At 35.9% G+C, this 27004-nt stretch overlaps 1 protein-coding gene across 1 annotated transcript in view; it reads right to left on the bottom strand.

Moving 5' to 3' along the window:
* Positions 1-27004, bottom strand: part of LOC149534592 (protein CASP) — a 125344-nt gene that overhangs the window by 61475 nt on the left and 36865 nt on the right. The window contains exons 5-7 of the mRNA XM_089807861.1: positions 15172-15260; positions 14895-15004; positions 14672-14766 (exon numbers count right to left, since the gene is read on the bottom strand). Coding sequence (XP_089663987.1) covers positions 14672-14766; positions 14895-15004; positions 15172-15260 — 294 coding nt within the window. The remainder of the gene's footprint in view (positions 1-14671; positions 14767-14894; positions 15005-15171; positions 15261-27004) is intronic.

Raw genomic sequence — 27004 nt, forward strand, 5'->3', positions numbered from 1 at the left:
TGTAGCATACCCAAGTAAGGTATATGGTTCTCCCTTGAAATATCTAACTCTCAAGTAAGTGAAAGTGAGAAATTAAAGAAAAATGCAGCTGTACTGGTTTACCTTTTCCCATGCTGCATCAGACACTCTTTTGATAGACAATTGTTTGTCAAACAAACACCTAGGCATCTTGGACTCTTCTGTAATGGAATTTACTATTAGCCAAAGTGATTTGGTCATAGTATTCCCAAACAGGTACTTGAAGACGATCTCCTTTGGTGGAAAGACCCGAAAAAAATCCCATAGTAGCAGCAATGTAAACTAGATAAGAATTCATGTAAAAAGGTACTGATGTTCCTACATTGCATATCTGCTGACAGAATGCAATACTGATAAGCTCTTCCCAAAAGATGTGTTCTTTGTTCTCTATAATTTGAAACATAAATTTGTACATCCATAGCTCAAAATCGGAAGAATCCTTAAAACCACAGATCCTACTGAGAAGGATGATGAGATCCTTGTATTCTTGTTTAAAATTTGACCAATGAAGAGTCTTTGGCCACCTGGAAAAATTGCTTCTTTCGTTGTCTAACCAGTAAAGGTTGACATACTTTTGATAATTTCTTTTTTATTCATTCCAACAAGCCAATGACGATTCTTTGGTCAAATCAGCACATTCTGATTTATGAGAAACTTTGAAGATTTGTTCAATAACTTCAAGATCAAAGCTAATGATAACCTTGCCGTCAGCATCTTCGATATTCCTTGTCTTAGAAGTGAACCACCGAGCGCATCCATAAACAAAATCAAGTTCTATAGCCACTATGGGAAACGTAGAAACCAAATGAATGTTGTTTCTTCTAATACGTTTCATTTCATGAGTAGTTGGAGCTTCAATCCTTTGTAGAAAATCAGCCACCTCCACATGACCAATCTTCATGTCCAACACGTTGTCCAAGATAGATGTAACTGAAGAAGGATATGCATGAGCCAATTCCTTATCGTATTGATATTTCATCTTGCCCTTGGATTTGGATGGCAAGGACATTTCTTGTACTTGTACTACAACACAAAAATCCCAAAACATAAATACATCATCAGAAGGAATCTCCATGCAAGTGAATTCCGAAGCAGCAATGAACATTCAGAAAAGGAGTGACTTTCAAAGAGAAAGCATATGCATATGCAATGGAATGAAAAGTGAAATGGAAAGAACGGAAAGTGAAATGAGATGATATGAAAGTGTGAATATGGAAAATGAAATGAAATAGAATGGAATGAAAATGTGCGAAGGTGAAATGCATGGGAGTGCATGCAAAGTGAAAGTTGTTGATTTCAAAAGTGACTTAATGTTTTCAAGGCTTTATTGTATGAAACATGCATATATGTAAATGCAACATGTAACGGAAAGTGAAAAGTGAAATGAGATGCAAGTGCGAATGAAAGGTACACTTTACGTGTATATGCGAATGAAGGGTAACATGTAAAATATGTTATGAGGTGGAAACATGTACTTATTCATGTAAGCGAGAATGCGTTTGTGAAGATGGAAATGAAACATGGAGGTGGGATAATGAGCTATATAGTTGCTTTTGGAGGAAAGAAGTCAAAGTACACGGAAAGCGAAAATGACATCCTTTTGTTTTTTTCAAAATATGACTTTTGATCAAAATTGGACCTTTGGATGCAATTACACGTAAGGCATTTCGTGTAATTGTGTCGTGCGAATGGAAGCAAAAAGTGAGATAGATGAAAATGAAAATGGAAAATGAGATTTCATGCATGTGCGGATGGCGAATGAGATGAAGAACATGTAATCGCATTTGTCGGATGAGATGTGAGATGTAATAACATGGAAATGGAATGTGAAAAATGATAATGATTTCGCATGTAATGAAGGAAAAACAAGTTTTTGGGAAAAAAACTTGCAACTTCTCCAAATGGAGAAAAACCGACAAACAAACACACAAAACCAAAACAAAAGAAAAAGCATGCCTTTGAAAACAACTCAAAACATGCCAAGATGCAATGCACTCCAAAGTTTAAATTCGAATTTGAGACTTGGAGAAGAACCAAAAACATGAAAATGAAAGAAAACTTCATATTTAAAGTTAAAATGCACATTCTAAGGGAAAGATTTTTACAAATGGCAACCATTCAACGATTTCATGCATAAAATCAGCAAAGATAAGCATGAATTAAAATGCAAAAAGGAAGAAGTCCACTTACATGAAGAATAAGTGCCAAAAATTAAGGAAAAGATGCTCTTTATTTGAAATCTTCTTCAAAAATGGTGATAACTTTTCCAATCTTGTAAATTCGAATGATGAAGGGCAGCAAATAAGGAGATTAATTTGCAAGATGCCAAAAACGTGCCCTAAATCCTCTCCATTTTCCAACATTTTGAAAATGTCAAGCTCTTGAGACGTTTTTTGCAAAAACGTGTTTCTCCAAGATCTTCAAACAAATCGATTTGGTGTTTAAACACCAAAATAATGATTACAATGTAATGTAATCAGCAAATAAGGCAAAAATGATTTGATTCCAAGCAAAAACGTGTTTCAAATTTGAAGATTTATGCAGTTTTTTCCAAAATCATGCCCTGGCTTGGGAGATTTAAACACATTTTTTGGCTCATTAAACTGATTTTTTATTGAGGAAAAATGATCACCAATCCAAAACGCCTTGAATGCAAGAGATTTCATTCAAATCCATGAGGAAAATCTTGAGTTATGGCCAAAATCGGATTCTTTTGGAGCAAGAACACATTTTCTTCAGAAAATAGAACATTTTCATGACTATTACATATTTTAAAACATGTATGCATGTAAAATTAGACCTTTTGGAGTCCATTGCATGTTTTAAAATATTTCTTTATGCATAATCTCACTTTTTGAAGAGCATTGCATATTTCAAAATGTGTTACAAAATCAGACCTTTTGGAGTCACATGTTTTAAAACATGTCTCACCTTTTTGATGCATAAGCACAAAAAGTCTACATCAAAAAGATCCACTTTCACAAGCTTTTGATGTAATGGCATGAAAAGTATCCTCAAAGTGAGTTTTTGTATGCAATAACATGAAAAGTTTCCACTTTTCATAGTTTTTTTTATATGCATTTGCACATAAAAAGTCCACTTTGAGGCTTTTAAGTTATGTATTTCACTTAATTTTATTAAAATGTCATCAATATGGGTCAAAAATAACATTTATGCATCATATTATTCAATATAATACATAAACATTATGTTAAAGTGACATTTAGATAAGTATTTGATTTTAGAATCAAAAATTTAAAATGTAACTATATAGTTCTATAGTCACTTTAAGTGAAAAATTTAAAAATAACTCAACTTAAAATTATAACATAAAGTGCACTATAGTCACTTTGAGTTATAAATTTAAAATAAAAGTAACTTCAAAACAAAACAAAAAGTGAGTAAAATGTTATATTTTCAAAAAAGTGAATGTCAAAATGAAAATATAACATCATTTTTTAATTTGTGTTGTTGCACCTAAAATGTCCACTTTTGAGGCACTAAAATGACCATCTCTCTTAACTAACAACTCCAATTGACCTCTAGGTTAGTCTGAATCGAAGGGGAAAATGAAAGGCATGACATGAGCAAATCCAAAAGACTAAAAACAAACAAACACAAACTCAAAAACAAAGAAAAGACTATGAAGGCTTCAAAAATCAAGAAAAGGCTCGACAGAAAGCAAAACAAAAACGACTTGACGAAGGCCTTCAGTAAAACAACTTAATATTCGAACTGAAATGAATTGATTGATCAACACTAAGCAATTGAATATCAAATTCAAGCTTAGAGAAACGCGAAACTAGCTTGAAAAAGTTTCGTGCTATTACCTACATTTTGTGGTTACAAAATGCAGGACAACAAATATAACCCCCCCACCCTTGGGAAAAATGAAATGCAAATGCTTTGAGAGATGCTTGTTCGGTGGCACATTAATCATTGCAATAATAGGACAATGAGAGGAAGAAAACTGATAGTTTTCTTAAGGACTCTCCCTCTAGGAGAAATTCCTGACACTTAGGATTCTCCCTCTAGGGGAAATTCCTAGCACCCAGGATTTTCCCTTTCTCCTCATCAAACCAAAAGAGATGCAAGATCACACTAAGGCATGGAATATCAAAAAATTAGTGAAAGAATGGGCATAATGGGTAGAAAGGAAAGTTTTGGGGAGTCCAAGTGGATTCTCCCCCATACTGATTCTCCCAAATTTCACCATCCTTAAGGCATTTACAAATTGATCTATGGCATGAGGGCAACATCATGAACAAGTATAGAATAAGGAATCACCAAGGAGTGTTGAAATGAGAGATATTTTAAGAGCACCATGTTCGGGGGAAATTCCCGACTCTCGGGATTCTCCACAGGGGAAATTCTTGACACTCAAGATTTTCCCCAGTGGAAATTCCTAACTCTCAAGATTCTCCCCCAACATAAATTCCTGAGGCTGAGGATTTTCCACCATCCCACTCTCATCCTTCATTAAATCACCAAAACCACCCTACCTCTCCTCAAGTATAAAGAAATACTTTGAAATCTTACAATTTATTGGGAGATTGTGAACATGATCAAATTTTAAAGATGCAAATAACACCAAATAAAAAAATTATTTAAAAAAATGAGAGATAAAGTGACAAAAACTAGAAATAAATAATAATAATAAATGGTTTCGCATTGAGATGAGATTAAAATTTGCCTCGACTTTGCAAAATGATTGCTTTCAAATTGGGATGAATTTTGTTTATTATTGATGTGATTTTTTTTCAGAGTCTTTTCACAAACTCAATGCTTTCCTCTGTTGTTTTGCAAGGTGAGCTCCATAAGGACGGCTGAATTGAAATTAACTCTTGGAAAATCTTAGAAAATCATAGCGTTGTTGGTGTACATACCCTCCATTGTCACACCAATGAAATTGGTGCTAGGAGGAGGAGCCAGAGAACAAGGTGATGATGAAGGCCTCAAAACTCCAAGTGGATACTACAAGAAGATAGCTCAAGCCAGAGGACTCAAGTGAGAAGGAAAGATTCATGTTCAAGCTATCAAACCCGCAAATTTAGATTGAAATCAAGAGGATATTCAAGAAAGCACAGAGGACCCAACTACATGAGGGCATATTCAAGGAGAATCAAGAAAGATCAAATTCATAAGTTCACAAAGATGCAAGTGATTCAAGTCAATTCCATGAGGAAGTTTCAAAGGATAGAGAAATCTCAAACATTGAGAGATGCTTATGCAATTTTAATGAACATCTTCTACAAGCCAAGACTCCAAGCACAAGAAAAGGATGATGAAGTGGCTATTGGTTTTCTCCTCAAATTAGAAAATTTCAATTTCAAGCACAATTAATCACATCATGCCAAGTGTCCTATTTTCTCATTGGTTGGGAAAATCATTGTAATTTTCTCATTGGCCCATGAATTGGTGCCTTCATGTAATTGGTTGTAAATTTGGCAACCCTAATTAAGGTTTGTGGGAATAATATCTTGGCCCTTGATCTTGAATCAATCTTGGCCCTATGTTGTAATGGAACTACTATAAAAGGCCAAGGCCTTCTCATCTGTAATGGATTAGACGATCTTAGTAAATTAGTTTAGGAGGTGAGATTAGAGAGCTAGAGTAGACTAGAATAGCTAAGGGAGAGACTTGATCAAATTGTTGTTATGATGCTTTCAAAGTAATGGATAGCTTATTGTTGGTTCTTCATGCTAAATTATTTGTTATTGCTTTGGAGTGTTGCATGGTTTCCTCAATCCTTCACTTCGAGTAGACTTATTTTCATGTTGAATTAGCTTACTTGAATGGAAGTTGTTATGGATGCTTACTTGTTTTCAAACAAATCTAGGCCACTGGCCTCTTGCTGATGGTAAGGGTGCCTTGTGCTGTAAGCTAATGATTAAATGCACTTAACTTCAATTGATGTTGAATCTTTAGTTTGCATCCATTTGATGGCATTAGAGAAGAGATATTCATTTAAAAACCATTTAGATAGAGAAGCTTGCACTACGTGGATGGAGCCACTAGTGAGATTACATATAGTAGAGTCCAAGTTATCCATGATTCCTTGCATTCGCAGTTAAAAGTAGAAGTGGAAGTAGAGGTTAGAAGTTTAACTTGGAGTTGAATTGGAAAAGCTGAACTATGTATTTCCTTGCACATTGTGAAGCTAAATCTTTAGGAGTACAAGAGTTGATATCCATTGGATGAATAGCATAAGTCCCCTTTTTATAACCAACATATCACATCATAGAATTGAGTGAGGTCCACAATTAAAAAGGAACCTTGAATTCATTTCATGATCGTTTATAACCAACATATGACATCATAGAATTGAATGAGGTCCACAATTAAAAAGGAACCTTGAATTCATTTCATGATCTTACTTTGCAAGCCTTGCATGAGAGATGACCTTATACCAAGAGAGGATTGAGTGTTTGGTGTTTCTCCTCAAAACATTAAGTATTTAATTCTACATGTTGTAGTGGAACAAAACTCATATCAACACTACTATATGTTTCAAAAATAGATCTTTGCATGACCCCTTTCTGAGACAGAATTAGTCAAAAGTTAGGATTGAGAATAGGAGAATATCTATAAAGCAATTAAATTTCTTACATGTAACTCATCACTTGATCCATATCCTATTAGTATCCTAGTATAAAGAATCAAGAAACGGCATATGGAATACTATTATTTGGATCTTTGATATGGTTGTCTTCCTTACCTTGACTAATACCTATGGTGGATGATAGAATTACTGTGCTCGGCTATGGAAATAGTCTACAAGTGGGATTCCTCATGGTTCTCACCCATTTTGGTATCTCCCCATCACGTGATTGAATAACTCCTCTCCCTTCACAAACTCCTTACCCACTTAGTTGTATTAGCGACTGATTAAGGAATCGGCCAAGTATATGTTACTGTCCAAATATGTATACATCTATATAACATAATTGATATAAATTTTGATTTCATTACCATTATTGATATATATAAATATTACATACATAATAATGCTTATATTCCAAATACGTTAAATCTTCCAATATAAAATATGCTCCACAAGGACGCATCCCCCATTAAATTTCCCCCACAACCTTCCAAGTACGCGTGGACAGGAATCTCGTCCCCAAATTCATTTCTTTTTTTTGGAAAAAGGGGACGTTTCCAAAAAGGCACTTTGAGCAATAGGGTACAAGGGTCGGGCTAGAACTATTGCGCTTGGGTATGGAAACAGTTTACAAGTGGATTCTCACCCATTTTAGGATCTCCCCTTTAGGAGAACGAATCACTCCTCTCCCTTCATAAATTCATTGCCTTAGTTGTACCAGTGAGTGATTAAAAAATAACCAAGTATATATTACTATTCAAATATATGTATATAATTATATAACATTAATGATAAAACAAATTGATTTCATTATTAGCAATATATATAATACTTCTAGTATTCCAGATATATAATCCAATATATGTACCCCAGATATATAATTTATAAATGATGTATAATAATTAATTTTAATTATCATTATTAAGTATATATTTACACTGTATATCTCTTAATACATATTAATCACTTCCTCTGTGTGTGTATATTTACTATAAACATGTATTTGCTACAATCTTCTTTCTTGTTCTCATTCCTCTCATGAAAAGTATTAAAACATATGTTCTTCTCCTATTCCATGCCTTCGCGAATGATTTCAATCCTCATTAAAGATCCTTAGTATTCAATGATTGCATCTTATTGGGCAAAGACATCATTTGTCAATAATTCTTTAATATTTCTTTAAATGCTTCTCTTTCTTTGTATATGTGCTTAATCTTCTCTTTTGTCCCTCTTTCAAATGAAATTTTATTCTCCCTTTTATATTTCTTGCGTAATTATATTTTAGTTTATTTCTTTTATATTTTCATTTTAATTTTATTTATAATCCATTTATATTTCAATTATATTTATATTTTAATTTAATTCTTTTATATTTTAATTTAATTCTTTTGTATTTCAATTTAGATTTTATTTAAATTCTTTGCATATTTTAATTATTATTTGTTATTAAAACCTATTTTAGAAATAAAAAATACATTTTTACAATTCTCTCTTATAATTTATTTATTTATTTATTTTTATATTTTAATACTATTTATTAAATTCTCTTTCAGAAAGGTGATATGACAATCTAAAAAATCTCGAAGTCGGGAACAAAATTCAACCATTTTCAATGTTCTTTCCATCTTGAATTGGATTTCAGCTTGACTTGGCCATTTCTTCATCTTAGGCCATGCTTGTTAGGTTAGAACTCCATGCGAGAGCTTAAGTGAGTAGACTAAAATTGTGAGTCCTCACCAAAACCCCAAACTTGATTCATCATTTTGAAATTTCTCAAAATCTTATTTGATTAACCTTAAATTTACTTTTTCTCCAATTAAAATTGATTTTATTCTCAAAATACCTTCATTTTTCAAAGATCTGATTTAAGATGAGGAGCTGAAATGAATAAGGCATAGGTCGATTTTGAGAAGAAAAGCTGGAATGGTTCAAACTTCATGACTTAGCAAGTCTTCTGAAATTGGTAAGGAATTATTATGATTTCTTGATCATTTCATAATTCTAACTCGGAACTCCTTGCTCCTTCAATTTTGGATGGAAATGTTGTAATATTGCCTTTTATATGCCTTGAATTTGTGATGTGTTGAGAGCTGAGACAACTTTTCATCTTGCACTTAAGAAATCCTTCCATTTTTCATCATTTCCTTAATCAGCTTGCAATTTTAGCTCAAAAAATACACTTGATTTTGCTAGGTCGTAAATCCATGAGGGGATTGAGGTGAGCCAAGGGATGTTAGAAATTCACCTAGGAGCATAAGTGGCTTGACGGTCATTTTTTGCGATTGATCTTTATTATTTCACTATCCTTGGTTGGATTTTAGAGGTAGAACTGAAATGCTCCTTTCCTTTACTAATTCTCACCAAATGAGCTGGAAATGATGTCAATGCCATAAGAATTTCTTATCATGTTCAAAACTTTATCTCAACTTGACTTGGCTCCCCATTTCACAATTCACCTTAACCACTTTTATACCTAGAGAAATTTGACAACTTCGCCTAAATTTCAACCTTTGGCAATTATAACATTTCAATCCCTTACTTTCCCATAAATTGATCAAAGTTCCATCCTAACTTGACAATATATCACAAGCCTTTCCAATGGCTTAGGAGACCAAGAGACCAAGATATAGCCTAGGTAATCAAAACTAATCAATGCCTACAACATACTCAGCTACTCTAAGCCATGAAAGAAAAAAAAATAAGGGGTCCCCATTTGCAATGGGATGTTTCTATTTACAACACAATACTAGCACCAATTCAAAAAATGTTCCCCAACATTTTAAAGATACAAATCCATCCCTACTTGGAATCTGTAGAAAATTCGTTCCAACCCATCAAATGGTTAAGAAACATACTCAAAGGGGAAGAGAAATCACAAATTGGATTATGGCCCCCCATCTTTGATTACTAAGTGTGTGCATATCTATTCACTTTGGCTCACGGACAATTGAAAACTTCCTACAATTCATCATGACGACCTATGTGAGTTGTCCTACTCTAAAAGCATCTTGGAACTCTAATGCCCTTAGGCCCAACGAGGTTATTGTTGAATTCTCAAAAACATTGCTCTATTGTCAACTAGCCATCCGTAGCTCTGATAGAGATACTCACACGCCCAAAGCCAAATGCTTTGTGTTTCTTTTCATTTATTCTCTTCTTTCATTACTCTTCAATGCTTCTTTTTTATAGTTTCCATTTTGGCTCATAAGCAATGAAGCTCAAACAAGCTTCAAAATTGTAGTGGCATCGACGTAAGATTAAAGATCTTTCACTAGCCACGACTTCTCCTAAGAACCCTCATTGACTTGGAGCAATTAATTATGTGTAAAAATGTAGTGATTGAAAGATTTGGTGTCAAGTCAATGGATGATTCCCTTCCAAATCGAGGACAAATCCTACCAAATGACAATGTTGGAGAAGAAGCACCTCAAATTCTAATGCAAATTATCATTATGCAAATTGAGAAGAGAAAAAAAAGAGCATTGTAAGAAACCAAGTAAAAGAAGGAAAAAAAACCAAGCAAAGGGTAAAAAACAGAATGACTCTCTATCATTAGGTAAGTTCACTCCCATGGAGACACACTTGCACAAATTAAAAGAATCTACATCAAAATCCAAATTTGCAAATCCTACACTTTATAGACAGATTGTTGGGTCACTCATGTATTTCGTTAACACTAGACCTGATATATGCTACACTGTGAATGCCTTAAGTCAGTTCATGTGCGAGCCTCATGAAATTCATCTTCTTGCTGCTAAACATATTTTGAGATACCTATAGGGTACTATTGGAGATGGCCTTAAATACAAGAAGATTGTTCTTGACCTGCATGGATTCACAGAGTCAGATTGGGCTAGCAGTGTGGCAGTAGGGGAGTATTGTTTCAGTTTAGGATCTGCTATGATCTCTTGAAAAAGCAGAAAACAATCCTCCATTGCACAAAACTCTATTGAAGCAAAATATATTGCAGCAACTATGGGAGCCAGAGAAGCTATATGGCTTAGAAAGTTGATTGTGGGACTATTTGGAAAACGTCTAAAGCCTACTACTATTCTATGTGATAATCAAAGTTGCATCAAACTGTCAAAAAATCCACTGTTCCATGATTGATCCAAGCATATTGAAATTCCTTTTCACTGTGTCAGAGATATGGTAGAGAGGCAAGCAATTCAGTTAGAGTATATTAATACCAGTGATCAAACTGCAGACATTCTCACCAAGCCTCTTTCCAGAGTTAAAGTGGAACATTTCAGGAAGAAACTTGGTATGATTGAAATGTAATCGAGACTTAGTCTCTAAATTTATTTCATTTGTAAAATTATATACTACAGATGTTTAATGTGTAAACTCTTTTTGTCATATGTGTGACTCTATGACTTATGAGCCCTCTTCCTATGTACATTACATTAAGATGATGATCTTTCCGATGATGTACACTTGTATTAAACATTGTGACGTGACAACGTTACAATGTTTCCTATCATGATGGATATCATGTGACATGATATCTTTATGTAGATCATGATAGTAGTATCTCTAGAACATTTTGATGGATATCATGAAATGTGATATCTTTACACAATCATGTTCTTTGTGAGATAATCATGGTATATGAATGTCATGAGATGTGATATTCTAAATATACTCCTTGATGTCACGAGTAAGATGATATCTAAAATTCATCTTAATTATCTTCCCTAGCTAAGAGGGAGTGTTAATGTATAGCGTCAGGCAGATCACCTGAGACTGCAAGATATATATATATATATATATCAGATACTGACCAAGCACATCTGAGATGAAATACGATGCACTTATGTATTGCAGATCAATCACTTTGAATATATATATATAAAACAGTCACAATTGGTTAGTGTTAACTAACTAATCAGATCTTGTATGAGATCGAATTAGTTAGTTAATACTAACTAAATCTCTAAACAAATCGTGACTCTTGAATGGAAAGATCATGACCGATCTTGAGAGGCATCTATTGGAAACAATATATATGTGCATCACTTGTTGCAGTATTGACATCAAAACCAATATATGATCATTACCTACAGCAGACTGATATCCAACATTGTTTCTTATTCTCACAAGTTGTTATTCAAGTTATATTTGCAATAGCAGGTCACAATTCTATGTGTTCTTACAGGCCGAGATTCATCATCAGAGATTGGCAATATCTCTGATCGGATTCATCACTGCAGATCAAGACTAAAGGTTGGAAGTTTATATTCCCAGCAGATTGTGCTTCTACATACAGTCTGATATAAGTTTAATTCAATTACAGGCCTTCTCAGATAACATGTTAAATTTGAACCACAAACATATAAGAACTGAAAATTGATAAAACAAATGCAGAGAACACAAGAAATATCCTCGAAAAACCCCTCGTCACCGAGGGAAACAACCCAACCTGCAAAAGATAGATCCTTATTGATATTCTCAAATCAAAATTACAAATCCTCTAATCTTTCGATTTCTATTCTCCACACTTAATGCACTTAGCTCAGAGTTTATGTAACAATAAAAATATTTGAATGTAATAAACTATGTATCAGATGCACAAACTCTGAAAAAAGTCTCATGCATAAACTAAAAAATCTAGACAGATTGATATATATTTCTTAAGATATTAACCATGAATGAACATCACCACTCAAATGATAAGACAAAACTCAGAGATGATGCTCTACAACATATTCCAAAAACGCGATACAAAATATGAAGTGATCTCCCGCAGATAAGTTTTCTTTACTATCATCTCAATGCCCAACTCACATTCACCATCATGCTAAGAACAGATGCAACCATGAATAATAAACATTAATTAAATTTTATACCAATAAGAATACAAAGTGGCAGATATAAAAAAGAAACGGAAGAAGCAAACCTAAAACCGTCGACCTCTTAAACGGAAGATATTATTAATGGCAAGGTAAATATTAAATAGTGTTTCAGCTCAGACTTTCAAAGTCAAATGAAACAGATGCCAAGCCATCAAGAGTAGTGCACACGCCAAGTCTAAGTCAGCTCTTACATCCACGATGCTCAGATGGTGGATAGGGAGAACGATACCAAGTAATATAGGAGTCGTCTTGACGAACAGTTTGCAGAGGAGAAATATGAACTTAGAGAACATCGCAGTAGCAGCAGTACAAAGAAACGCGGTAAGGAAAAGAGGAACAATCATAGTTGCAAGCAGAGACCAGCAAAATGAAAAATAAGCTTGAATTAAACTAATAACAAAGTATGGGAGAAGCAATGTCTAAAGATCTACATTGCCGCTACAAATTTCAACATACAATAATGGTTATTTAATTTAGATCGCCCTATATGGACAACCGCAAACACAACTAAAGAAAACAATGTCAAACAAAAAGTCATTTGTAGACTACTAAATACAAATTTAAGCACTTGCTAGGTCCACAAATCCAAAATCATCCTCCTTCAACTACTTAAAACTTTCCATATTAAAAATGGAATCTTTTTATTGAAAAAGATAATATATCAAAAATGCTAGAAGGCACCAGAAGGTACAAAGCTTATAGATATCAATGAGTCAAGAGATATGAATGATAATTAATGTGTGTTTGTTTGACCTAGTTTTATGTGCTCAGGAAGTTTTATGAAGTCATATATCAAAACTTAAGTTACAAGGGCAATAAAGAAGTTCTCATTGATGTGCTACTTTATCCTCACCATAGTTACAGGACTCTGTGAGTCGTGCCAAAACTCTACGAGTTTGAGGTCGAGTTTAGCAAAACGGGAGTTTTGGCCTCTAGACTCTGACTCTGCCAAGCCAGACCAAGTTTGGGTTAACTCATCCAGTACCGAGCCTGAGATTAGGCCACAATAGATGGCCTTTATAAAGTAAAAAGAAAAACATTTATTTTTTTTTTTGCTTTAGGTTTTTAGATTTTTAGTTTCTCTCAAACACACGAAAGAAAAGAAATAAAGGATCAGAGGAAAATATATTGGGTTGATGAAGTTGTATTCAGCGATGACTTCGAATGAGTTGATCAGATGGATCGAGAGGCATAGGTAGTAGCAATGGAAGAGGAGGCTAGAGCACAAGGAGACCCCCAGGAGGACCTTGAAGCTATCAGTGAGGATGATAAGGATGTGGATGTGGATGGCACTGAGGCAGATCCTCAGAGACAGGTAGAGAAGCTAGCTGCAGAGTCTTTCATGACCTATCTTAGGCATGCATGTAGGAAGGTTGCAGGATCGACTGGTCACTGATATAGGCTACTATGAGCATTAGTGTTCTAGGCTCTATTTTTTATTTTTATATATGTTTTGAACTTTCGATTCCATGAATATTGTAGACATTTGATTATGACGCTACTTGTATTTCTTATGTGTTATTTAGTTTAATTTATTTCCTTAACAAATTTGCATTTTATAATTATGTGATCAATGTAACTTGTGTATGTGCAAAGTATCTTCTATTTATCTCAATTATTGTGTCTTTGATGTTAATTTATTAATTGATGCATTTAAAAAGTTCAAAATCCATAAAAATCTTTGAATTTCTAGGGTATTTCAATTTGTCAGGTTCTTGCTCAGTCTGGAAGCTGAGTTCGAGTCAAAAATCAGTTTTCCAAGTTCGAGGTGAATCTGAGTTTGTAACATGATCCCTCACAAACATTAACATATTTAAGATTTCCCATTTTCTTATAAACTCCTTGTTCTTTAGATACAAAGTCTCCCCTACAATCATTTATACACTACTTGCTATGCATATTTTGGCATCATCTGGGAGAGATCACACAGACACAAAACAGGTGTCTGTCATCACTTTACTTCTAATGTCTTTGAACAATATCTTGAGGTGAGTATTAAGGAAGATTAATAAATTAATGCATAAAACTGACCCAGATTGAAATGTCACGTATAAAATAATAGTTGTCAAACGAAAAACCAGAGAGACATTTCAAAGTGCCTCATATCTAGTAATCATTTCCAAAAGAGATTGTATCCCTACTTTTGAAATTAGATACATTACTCATTCTTCTCTTTTAAGTCTATTTTCCACACCTTTTCCCTTTCCAAGCTTGATAGCCTGGCCTGAGCTCGTTCAACTTCATCTGTAAGGAGATTAAGTTCGGATTGCTTTGCTGCTCTATCTTCCTCTGCAAAGAGTTTGGAAAAAAGAAGTCAACCAACTCACCAATACATCATAAACAACAATGAACTGCATTCCACAAATCTTGAGACACATAATCTAATTCCAAATTATTTTCAACATAGATGACTGTACCTGTTTGTGCTCGGAACTCAAACAATTGACTCTGACCAAATTCATGCAATCTCTGCATATTTGAAACACTTTCCTTGGCTGTTCGCAACTGCTCTTGTAATAGCATCTCCCTGTATTCCACCAGAAAGCTTGCATATTATTATCCAGTAAAAAGTGGATGTCAACATTAGACCCTGTAAGAAGTAGAGCATCCAACATTTCTGAACATTTGCAAAAGTAAAAAATTTGCAGCTTGCCAAAGAAAATGTATGTACATTCATTGTTTTTCCTGAACAACCTTTCTTTCAACACCTCAAGGGTTTTCTGGTTCTCTTCAGCCAAAGTCCTTTGCTTGATATCAACGATTTCTTTCACCTTCTCTTCCATCTGGTAAATACAACACATGAGCAACTACCATCCATAGCTTGTCCATCTTTAAAGAAAGATCAATTTTAGCAAATCCTTTGACAAGAAAAAAATTAATCTGATTCTTGGATAACTTATAAAAAGCACACATGCAATGCAAAAAGGAACTAAAAGAAAAGTGTTTGTAGTATAATTTAAGAAACAAACCGTGCTTGTGCTAAATGCTTGCTCATCAGTACTTTTGTCTTCAATAAACATGTCAAATTGCATTAAAATATTTACAAGACAACATAATTAATTTTAGTTAAAACAATATAATCTACTTATGGTAGAATACTCCCCAAATGTTGGTGTACTATGTTTTGCCTTTATTATCTCTATCTAAATCCACAAGTATATTTTCCTTCCATATTACTATCTAAAGCAAGGATTTGATAATATACCAATATACTTTAAACATGCTCATTGAAGATTTCTTTGAGTAGAAACAGTCATTTAGGCAGGAACTATATTCCCTCCTCCATTGCAGAATTTTCGCAAGTGAAATTAAAAACTAGGAATCAGGCAGCGGAGATTCCTTGCTTAAGGCTTATTCAACAGAATTGAGTGTGCATGAGACAGATATACACATGGACTGCTAGCTCACATTTGGGGAGTATATTAGTCCCAATTAATCAAAAGAAACTTTCACATAAGAGTGCCCTTTCTGGTGATCCAATCAACAAAGACACTACATAGATAAAATATGCTCAGAATTTGTACAATCCAGAGACTGTGTGTCATGTCCCCTGTCTTCGGTTAATATTATCATTTCATAATATTATTTAAATTGGTCACAATAAACTCTATGTTTTTTGAGCAACTTAATAATATTATTATAACTAAAATAAAAGGTGTTTAAAACACTCGTGTTAAAGTATTTTTAAATACTTATAAAATATTAAATATAAATGAAAAATATTTTTAGATGTTTGAAAGGAAATATAGGACTCAAAGCCACAACTTGATAAGATATATAAAAGAGTACGTATCTTTAGTAGGAGATCATTCAACCTATCATTTGCATGCTGCTTTCAAAATTGAGCAATTGTTCAATCTAGGGCATCCAGGGGTGAAAAATATTTGTTATGTTCAAATTCTAGAGGATGAAAACTCCCATGAAATTCATTATATTGGATCAAGGACAAAAAAACCCTTGTTTCACATTTAGAGTGGTTCCTACTTCCATCTGATGATCACTATTGTGCCAATTTGTCAAAAATTTGAAGATAATTTACAGTCTGCTACAGTGCCACTACAATAGCACTGCAGTGTTTGTTGCTAATTTTTGAAGATTTCATGCAAGGTTACAGCAATAGGGCAATTTGAATTTGCAAGCAAATTTCAGTATTTAGTTACCATATCATATTTGAATAATTCTAGATAGATTTTCAAAATTCTGGGAGAGTCATGTGCAACCAAAGGCACTAAATCTGAAATGTACAGGTACATGACATTCAGCCGTAGCTAAGCACAATTATAGGAAAAGGATACATTTGACAGTTTATTGCTGTTTCAACCCTATTTTCAGCACATATGCATCATTTCCAGACTGACTGTCTTTTCTAGCATACAGCCAGCCATACATGTCCAAACAGTTCCCATACCAATCACCAACCTCTAGTTGCTCTTTACAGACATTGGAAGGTCTGATCTAAATCTGTCTTGCGTCTCTTCAGCTGGGTACAACAGTCTGTGAGAGTACACGTAATTTTTAGTCGCTATATTGTTCAATAAATCATATTGGAAGATTATTTGGATGGCCTATTTCAAAATTGACTTCCTCTAACATTCTAGGGCTTTTGTAACATAGACCAGCAAAGTTTGATATTCCTTTCCTGTGGAAAAAAATCATAAAATAAAGAAAATACAAAAAGGGGGCGTAATACAGAAAAGTAACCACCACACCCAAGTCCTAGACTGATTATGAATGGCACCCACCAACATAAAGAGTGGGGTTCTTGTCCTGCAAAAGTGTAAGTACAAACCAGCCCCCTCATGGACACATGGTTACTGGCCCCACCATCTAGTTCGGGCACACACTCACTAAAACAATGAGGGAACATCCAACAGTGTTTAATAGTAGGTGATTGCCCAGCAAGAACATTACATGCGCATCACATGCTTCGCAAGACTCAACCCCAAGACCTTGGCACTAATATCAAGCAAGGCAACCACCACGCCAAAGGACATGACTAATGGTAAATGGCACCCACCAACATTAAGAGTGGATTCTTTGTCCCACCAATGTGCCAGCACAAGCCATCCCCCCATGGACACATGATAGTTAGCCCCACCATCTAGTTTATGTACACGTGCCAACAAGAAAGACAAATATTTGCAAAGGTTTAACCAATATTTTAGGTTTTCATTCAGCAAGGATATTACACTATAGGGACTAATTAGAATCTCAATTAATAAGACTATAGGGACATATACTATATGTATGTCTAAATATCACTTCTTATCTAAATATATAAATATCTCGATCAAAGCATTTTTGCTTGAATCAAATTTGGAGATTTTCATGTATTAAAATCAGGGTTCCAAGAATCGCCTGAATCACCAGTTTGGCAATTCAATTCAACCTGCGCAATTTTTTATGAGTCGTGAATCGGATCAACCGATTTTTTCTCATGAATTGCCTAAATCGCTGATTCATGCGATTCATGGAAAAAATCGCCTAAATCGGCTCCATGAATCAGTCACATGGCAAGGTATAAAGTGGACTTTTTTTTAATCAAAACACATGTTTTTTTGTTTTCTTTTTGGCTTTTCCTATTTTAACCCTAAAGGGTCTTCTAATTGTTAAGCATGAGTAGAAGAGAGGAAAAGTGAGTGAGAAGAAGAGAAAAGAAAAACCATAGGTTTCCAACCAACAAGAAGGAAGAGCACCAAAGAGATTCGAAGTCCATCGGGGGAGGCCATAAGATTGCATTGAGAGCATTAAGGAGTCAATAGCAACACTCCTCAACTCATTTGCAAGAGGTAAGTGTTGATTTTTTTTTGCATAATACGTAGGAGATAATTTCCACACAAGTCAAATTGTGATATTGCTATCAGGATTTAACTGTGTGATTTTTGAGTTAAACTCATTGACCCATGTTTCATGAGTAGTGATTCAACATGAATCCATCTCTCATGAAAATAAATGGAACACTTAGCACTCACTGGATCTAGGTGATGCTCACAGAGGTGAAGCACTGGGACTTCCCGAGAGGTCACCCATCCCAGTACTACTCCAGCCTGAGTGCCCTTAACTACGGAGTTTCCTCCATGGTTAAACCCAAAGCTTGCAACCCCATTTTCAAAACCTTCATCAATTGATAATCAATTGATGAGCTTAAGGGGCTTTCTAATGAATGGTTCATAAGGCACAACACTTGGTGAAGGTTTTGTAAATGGGGTTGCAAGCTTTGGGTTTAACCATGGAGGAAACTCCGTAGTTAAGCGCGCTCAGGCTAGAGTAGTACTGGGATGGGTGACCTCCCGGGAAGTCCCAGTGCTTCACCCCTGTGAGCATCACCTAGATCCAATGAGTGCTAAGTGTTCCATTTATTCTCATGAGAGATGGATTCATGTTGAATCACTACTCATGAAACATGGGTCAATGAGTTTGACTCAAAAATCACACAGTTAAATCCTGATAGCAATATCACAATTTTTTTTGCATGTTAGTGTATTATGCATTTTTTATTAAATTTTTTTAGTTTTCATTTGCAAATCTTGAATGTTTTTTAGTTTTACTAAATTGCAAACTAAGGTTTGTTGTTTTCTAGCTTTTGTTTATTAGTTTCAAACTTTGAGGTTTTACTTGAATTTTCTTATTGCAGCAGCCCTTTGCTTTCATTTTCCACAATGGGTAAAAAAAATGAATGTTGGAAATATACCGAAGAGTTTCCTAGAAGAAACAAATTTCAAACGAAATGTATGTTTTGTAAAGAAAGAAATTATGGTGGTATTTATAGATTCAAATACCACATTGCTGCTATACCTGGACGTGATATTACAATTTGCACTCAACAAACTGCTAAGGCAAAACGCACTTGTTTAGTGGCATTAGAAAAATATGAACAAAAGAAATTGAATAAGAAAAGCCAACTTGAAGGGTTAAGAGCTATTGGCTCCCATGCTCCCATAGCCACATCAATTTTTGCATCTGTAGGTTGTGTTGGAGAGGGTTCTTTCAGGCCTCATTTTCGTCCTAGTTCTAATGCTCATGCTAGTGATAGTGCTAGCCGGTCTTATATTGAGATTGAGTCCAACTCCAACCTATTGCGGCCTAGAGTGCGAAAAAACAGATTGGATAATTACTTTGTGCCCCACACTACTCCTAGCTCACAACCCACGCTTGAGGGCATGGGTTTGCACAAGAAGATTCATGATGTTGAAAGAAAAGAGATTTGCAAATTTTGGTACTTTTGCAACATTCCATTTGTTGCGGCCAAGTAATTGATTTTTTTTTCTTTGTTTTCTTTAAGGTTAAAGTAAAACTTTAATTATATATACTTGTTTTATGATTCATTGATTAATCATAGATTCACTTTACAAACTTACATAAAGATTTGACATCTAAATTTCTAATCATAATCTATTTGTGATAGGGCTCCTTATTGGCAAAACATGATAGATGCAGTTGCTATTTGTGATCCGGGGTTTAAAGCCCCAACTGAGGCTAAGTTGAGTGGATACCTCTTAAATGAAATGGTAGAGGATATGAAGGTTGAGTTTGAGGACCACCGAAAGGAGTGGATCGAAAAGGGTTGCACCATCATGATTGATGATTGGACAGATAGGAGGAATAGAACACTCCTCAATTTTCTTGTTTCCTGTGGAGGTGATTGATCATTCTACTTTCCTACATAAATTGTGAATTGTGAATCATGATTGAATATTTCAAATTTTGATTTGCTGATTGCTAATTTGTTGATGATCCATGATAATTCATTGTTTTGTAGGATATACCATGTTCCTCAAATCCATCGATGTTTCTGCTCATATAAAAAAAAATGCCACATACTTATGTGAGGTTATTGAGGAGGTCATAGCAGAAGTGGGGGAACAACATGTGGTGCAAGTGGTGACAGATAATGCAGCAAGTAATGTTGCTGCAGCTAAACTTTTGACTTTTCAAGCTTTGAAGATAATTTTTTTTGAATTTTGAATTTTTTTCTAATTCTAAGTTTCATAGGTTCTAACATGTTTGAATTTCTAATTAACTTAAAATTATTGTAGGTAAACTTTTGATGGAGAGGCACCCCACCATATTTTGGTCTCCTTGTACAGCACACTGCCTTGACCTCATGTTGGAGGAAATTGGCAAGCTTGAGTGGGTCAAATCATGTATCGAAAGGGCAAAAAAATATAAGCAAGTTTATCTATAATCATTCGTTTGTCCTTAGCACAATGAGGGACTACACAAGAGGCAAGGAGTTAGCTCGTCTAGGAATCACGAGGTTTGCCTCGAATTTCATCACATGGCAGTCCTTGTTGACATCAAGGGACGATTTGAGAAGCATGTTTGTTGGGTGGGAGTGGATTACATCTTCCTATGCTACGACCACTGCAGGGGTAGATGTGGTGAATTGCATCTTTGATAATGATGGTTTTTAGAAACCTGCTAGAGGAATCCTTAAGGTAAATTTATTGCAATTTAACATTTAATATTTTACTATTTAGTATTTAATATTTAATATTTAATTGTTTAATGATTTCATTTTACTTTTAGTTATATTTGTCATGTCCCCTCTTTTAGCTCAGTCAAGCAGAGACATGTGAGTCAGTTTATTATGGGATCTTATAGGCTGACAGGTTTGGATAGAGACCCAGTATGGTTATTCAGTGTTGGGGACTTGATGTTCTAACAGTTATTGATCAATTGGGAGACGTTCCTTGTTTTTAGGAGGCAGTTCCTACTTTTTAGGAGGTATGATCTTGCCCAGGGTTGGGTCTCCATGAGATTACTCTTTGGGTTCAGTTTCAGAGGGATAGGGCTTGTTTCCTAAATTTTAGAAGCATACCTAGATTTTAGGGATGAGACTGCCAGTGGATCCTTGATTTCCGACTTCAGTCACAGACAGGTGACAGGATGATTTTATGGTTTGTGATGTCAGTTGGGCATTTTGTAGCTATTTGGGTTATATTTTTAATATTTTCTAAGTTAGCGTTTAATAATTAAATAAGGCTAAGTTATTAGCCATTTTGGAGTAACAAGAGGTTTTTGGCCTCATCTAGATGTGCATCCTATGGTGTGATAGCTCGTTGGAAATGTCTCGAAATTCTCTAAATCTTTCTCTTTGGTCTCAGGGCAATTCAGTAAATAGGTTCTTGTTTATGAGGAAAAAGGTCATTTTCTAGTAACATGACCACTTTAAAATAAGAAATTATAACACTTTCACTACCCAACACCACTTGGAGACACTCAAGGTTTGATTTGCAATTGAGAGGGGTTATAAGGAGATAGAAGCTTCATTCTAAGATCATCTTTTGCATATTTGACAACTTGTTTATGAATTTGCTCTGAATGGGCGATTTTTAGTCTGGGACGCAACCCCAAGTTAGTAATTGGCTGGGACATAGCCCTTAGCAATCTTTGGCACCGAATCTCTTAGGCATTGTGCATGGTGATTAAGGACAGAGGCATCAATTCTCATTGGGGTTTTAGCGTGGCATATCATCTTTCCAATTGGGACGTGGTTCATTGCAACCTGTGGGACGCCATTTGCAGCAGATACACCACGTGGTGTATAGAGTATTGCTTGTATTAACCTCCAAATGTATGTTGGATTCAAGAACAATTTTCACCTTCCAGTTTGACATCAAATTTGTATGTGAGTTTTAGGAAATGCATTGGATTTATTACTTGGCTTTATAATTCAGACAAATCTGCCTGGTACGATTTGCAATAATTATGATTTTTAATGAATACCTTATTTATTTCAGTCTTGTTTCATGGTTGTTGTTCCCTATTCCTTTCTATGTTATAAAACCATCAAAAACAAACAAACCTTTATGCACTTCTGTCTAGTTCTGCAAGAAAACATAAATAAACAGGAAAACAGATTTAAAAATATAAAATTACAACAGATCAGCAGAAGAGATCCATCAAGGATCTTTCAGTGGCATCAGAGCTTACGTCCTGCCAGCCTATAGGGTTTGTGAGAAATTGTCACAACAAATTTCAGCATCTGGGTACTGGCTAAAAAGTTTTGATAATTCATTTTGGCATCTAGGTATTGGATAAAAAGTTTTGATAATTCATTTCAGCATCTGGGTACTGGCTAAAAAGTTTTGATAATTCATTTCAGCATCTGGGTACTGAATCAAAAGTTTTGATAATTCATATTAGCATATGGGTAGTCACTAGTTGGTGGATTGAATACAAATCTATGCATCCAAGAGCTGAGATACACAGATTTTATACGCGCAAGAGAGCTCAACTTGAGCAAGGGTTTGGAATAGACCAGGAACCTATTATGGCAAAAGAACAGGTGGGCGGCATAGGGAATCAGGATGATGAAGAGAGAGAGATGGTGTGAACCCTATTCACTACTCAGCCCAGGATAGCTCAGGCTTTAGACAGATAACAGGATACCTTGGAGTGTTTGGAGATGGGTGGACACAAAGGCGAGCGAAGTAGATCAGTTTCAGTAGTTGGTAGTCAACGTAGCCATCAATCTCATTCTTCAATTGGGAGCTCCCTTCATTCCTCTAGGCAGCATCGCCATCCTACACCTACTACGAATAGACCATTGCTTCCTCAGTTCATACCAGGTGAATGGCCAGCACAGGTGGAACCACCGAAGGTGGGGTTCCAGGAGTCGATTTTGGCAGCCACAGTTGAGTGGAGAGCTCTACCACCTGAGGTTAGGGATGTCTTCCCTCTTCCCCAGTATTGTGCACAGCGTAGAGATACAGCTAGGTTCAGGGGAGATTGTGGTTATAGACCACCACAGCAACAGCAGAACTATGACCTCAATAGAGCTACTAGGAAGATCACACTGGCTACATATAATGGCTCAGGAGATACGAGTGCACGAGCTTGGGTTCACAAGCTGGATATATATCTTTCATTACGGCCCATGCCTGAGCGTAAGGCTATTCAGTTTGTTGTGTTGCATCTAGAAAGGATTGCCTATGATTGGTGGCACCATGGATTGGTTACCCAAGATCACGCCTTAGTACATTCCTATGCTGAGTTCACTAAGCGACTCATTATATGGTTTGACTGTGAGGATACAAAACTTTAGAGAGTTGGCTCATCTGAGACAAACTCGTCATGCAAAAGCTTAAATTAATGAGTTCCAACGCATTGCAGTTATGGTACCTGATATGACACAGAAGCGTAGTGTGATGCTATTCATTGAGGGATTGCAGGACAGGCGTAAGGGATTGGTTCGTGCTTTCCAGTCGGCCACTCTTAAGGATGCTATTGATGTGACATTGAGATTGGACACCACTCCTACCTCTTATCAGACTGATAAGAAACCATCGGGGAATATACAGGCACCATAGAGACCTCCTTTACAGGCTAAGGACACGCCACCTCCACCTCCCAAAGTAGACCTAGATTCTAGAAATGAAATAAGGAGAAAATTATGTTTTTCTTGTAAGGAGCCATGGGTACCAGGACATAGGTGCCTTGGGCAGGGAAAGGCACATCTTATTGAGGTCATATCAGATGTAGACAATGAGAAGGTTCGGGATATAAATGACAAACATGATGGTGTCCAAATTGAGCTTGAAGATGCTGAGGTAGCAATCGCAACGTAGGGGACTATGGCTACATTGTCAAGTGCACCAATGACTCACCTCTTCTACATCTCGGGTATGATCCATGGGCATACTGTGTATTGTTTGGTGGACAGTGGGTCTACACATAATTTTATCAATACAAGGATGGTAGACTGATGTGGTCTGCAAGCATAGAATTTTCCAAGAATCGATGTGACTGTGTCCAGTGGTCTTACTTTGCAATGCGTCAAGGGTATCCCACAATTGAGCGTAGGCATGAAGGGATACACCTTGATAGATGACTTTTACATGCATGATCTAGGGTGCATGGATGTAGGTTTGGGTGTACAGTGGCTGCAATACTTGGGGAGATATAGCCAAGATTTCAGGAAGAGACAATTGGAGTTTATGGTGGGGAGAAGGAAGATCGTGCTCAAGGCATGCCCACTTTCGTCTCAAGGTGGATCAGCTAGGAGTATGATTACAGATCAGGACTCAGATAGTAACAGTGATTTGATCGTAAGCCCATGTCCCTCAATATCTCAACACACAGGAGCGGGTGCCTTAGATTTGCCACGGAGATTGTATGAGGTTTGGGACGGGTTGCATAACAGGACTGTTTTGGGACCGGCTACTAATCTGAATTTTGACAAGAGGGCAAGATGGCCATTTGTTTGGATTCTTGGGCACGAGGATATTCAAGGGTGGATACTCTATTGTGACGATGTGATCTACTTCACTTCTACACTTTACAGTGGGGAGTATGTTTGTCCTGACAAGACACTTCATGTTTGGGGTCGATCAATGCTCTGTATTTGGATTGCTTGGGATAGTGGAGGATTAGTGTTGTATTGCTTGTGGGCAAGCATCTTCGAGAGGGGAGGACTGTCATGTCCCCTCTTTTAGCTCAATCTAGAAGAGACGTGAATCAGCTTATCATGGGGTCTTGTAGGCTGACAGGGTTGGATAGAGACCCAGTATGGTTATTCAGTGTTGGGGACTTGATGTTCTAGCAGTTATTGATCAGTTGGGAGACGTTCCTTATTTTTAGGAGGCAGTTCCTACTTTTTAGGAGTTATGATCTTGCCCAGGGTTGGGTCTCCATGAGATTACTCTTTGGGTTCAGTTTCAGAGGGATAGGGCTTGTTTCCTAAATTTTAGGAGCATCCCTAGATTTTAGGGATGAGACTGCCAGTGGATCTTTGATCTCCGACTTCAGTCACAGATAGGTGATAGGATGATTTTATGGTTTGTGATGTCAGTTGGACATTTTGTGGCTATTTGGGTTATATTTTTAATATTTCCTAAGTTAGTGTTTAATAATTAAATAAGGCTAAATTATTAGCCATTTTGGAGTAATAAGGGGTATTGGCCTCATCTGGATGTGCATCTTATGGTATGATAGCTCATTGGAAAGGTCTCAAAATTCTCTAAATCTTTCTCTTTGGTCTCGGGGCAATTCAGTGAACAGATTTTTGTCTATGAGGAAAAAGGTCATTTTCTAGTAACATGACCACTTTAAAATAAGAAATTATAACACTTTCACTACCCAACACCACTTGGAGACACTTAGGGTTCGATTTGCAATTGAGAGGGGTTATAAGGAGATAGAAGCTTCATTCTAAGATCATCTTTTGCATATTTGACAACTTGTTTATGAATTTGCTCTGAATGGGCGATTTCTAGTCTGGGACGCAAACCCCAAGTTAGTGATTGGCTAGGATGTAACCCTCAGCAATCTTTGGCACCGAATCTCTTAGGCATTGTGTGTGGTGATTAAGGACAGAGGCATCAATTCTCATTGGGGTTTCAACGTGGCATATCATCTTTCTAGTTGGGACGTGGTTCATTGCAACTTGTGGGATGCCATTTGCAGCAGATACACCACGTGGTGTATAGCGTATTGCTTGTATTCACCTCCAAATGTATGCTAGATTCAAGAACAATCTTCACCTTCCAGTTTGACATCAAATTTGTCTGTGAGCTTTGGGAAATGCATTGGATTTATTGCTTGGCTCTATAATTCAAACAAATCTGCTTGGTACGGTTTGCAATAATTTTGATTTTTACTAAATACCTTATTTATTTCAGTCTTGTTTCATGGTTGTTCTTCCCTATTTCTTTCTATGTTATAAAACCATCAAAAACAAACAAACCTTTCTGCACTTCTGTCTACTTCTACAAGAAAACATAAATAAACAGGAAAACAGATTTAAAAATATAAAACTACAGCAGGTCAGCAGAAGAGATCCATCAGGGATCTTTCAATATTATTTTATATTTAAGTTTTGACTCAAATGTTTTCTTTACATTATATTCAAGTCAATGAGCCCCTTCTATCTCTCCTACGAACTTTTGATGGGGAGAAGCCTTCTATGGGCTACATATATGAGGGCATGGATAGGGCCAAAGAGACCATTAGAGCCCAGTATGCAGGAGTGCAAGAGAAGTATGCCCCTATTTGGGATATCATTGATAGGAGCTAGCAGAATCAGCTCCACCAATCAATCCATGCAGCAGCTTACTTTTTGAATTCGGCATTTCGTTTTTTGTCCTAACTTCAAGGTGGATGAGGAGGTTCTCACCGGCTTATATACAGTGATCCAGAGGTTGAGAAGTGATGAGGATAGCACAGCTACAACCACTAGCTCGACAAGTTCAATAATAAAGAAGGGCCACTTTTCTTTGGCAAGATAGCCATAGATGCTCAGACAACAACACAACCAGGTAAAAATTAATAATATATTCATGAATCTAAATTTTATCACTTATAAGTTGTACTTTTTAATTGTTGATTATGTAATTTTAAAATTGTTTTTGTTTTCCCTTATTTCAGATAAATGGTGGCAAATGTTTGGGCCCACAACCCCAAAACTTCAACAAATTGCCATTCGTATTTTGAGTCAGCCAAGCAACACTTTTGGATGTTAGCGTAGTTGGTCCATGTTCGAGCACATTCATTCGAAGAGGAGAAATAGGTTGAATGTTCTTGT

Source organism: Cupressus sempervirens, chromosome 10 (assembly GCF_028749045.1).
Source record: "Cupressus sempervirens isolate cs-2001-9-10 chromosome 10, ASM2874904v1, whole genome shotgun sequence".
Lineage (NCBI taxonomy): Eukaryota > Viridiplantae > Streptophyta > Pinopsida > Cupressales > Cupressaceae > Cupressus > Cupressus sempervirens.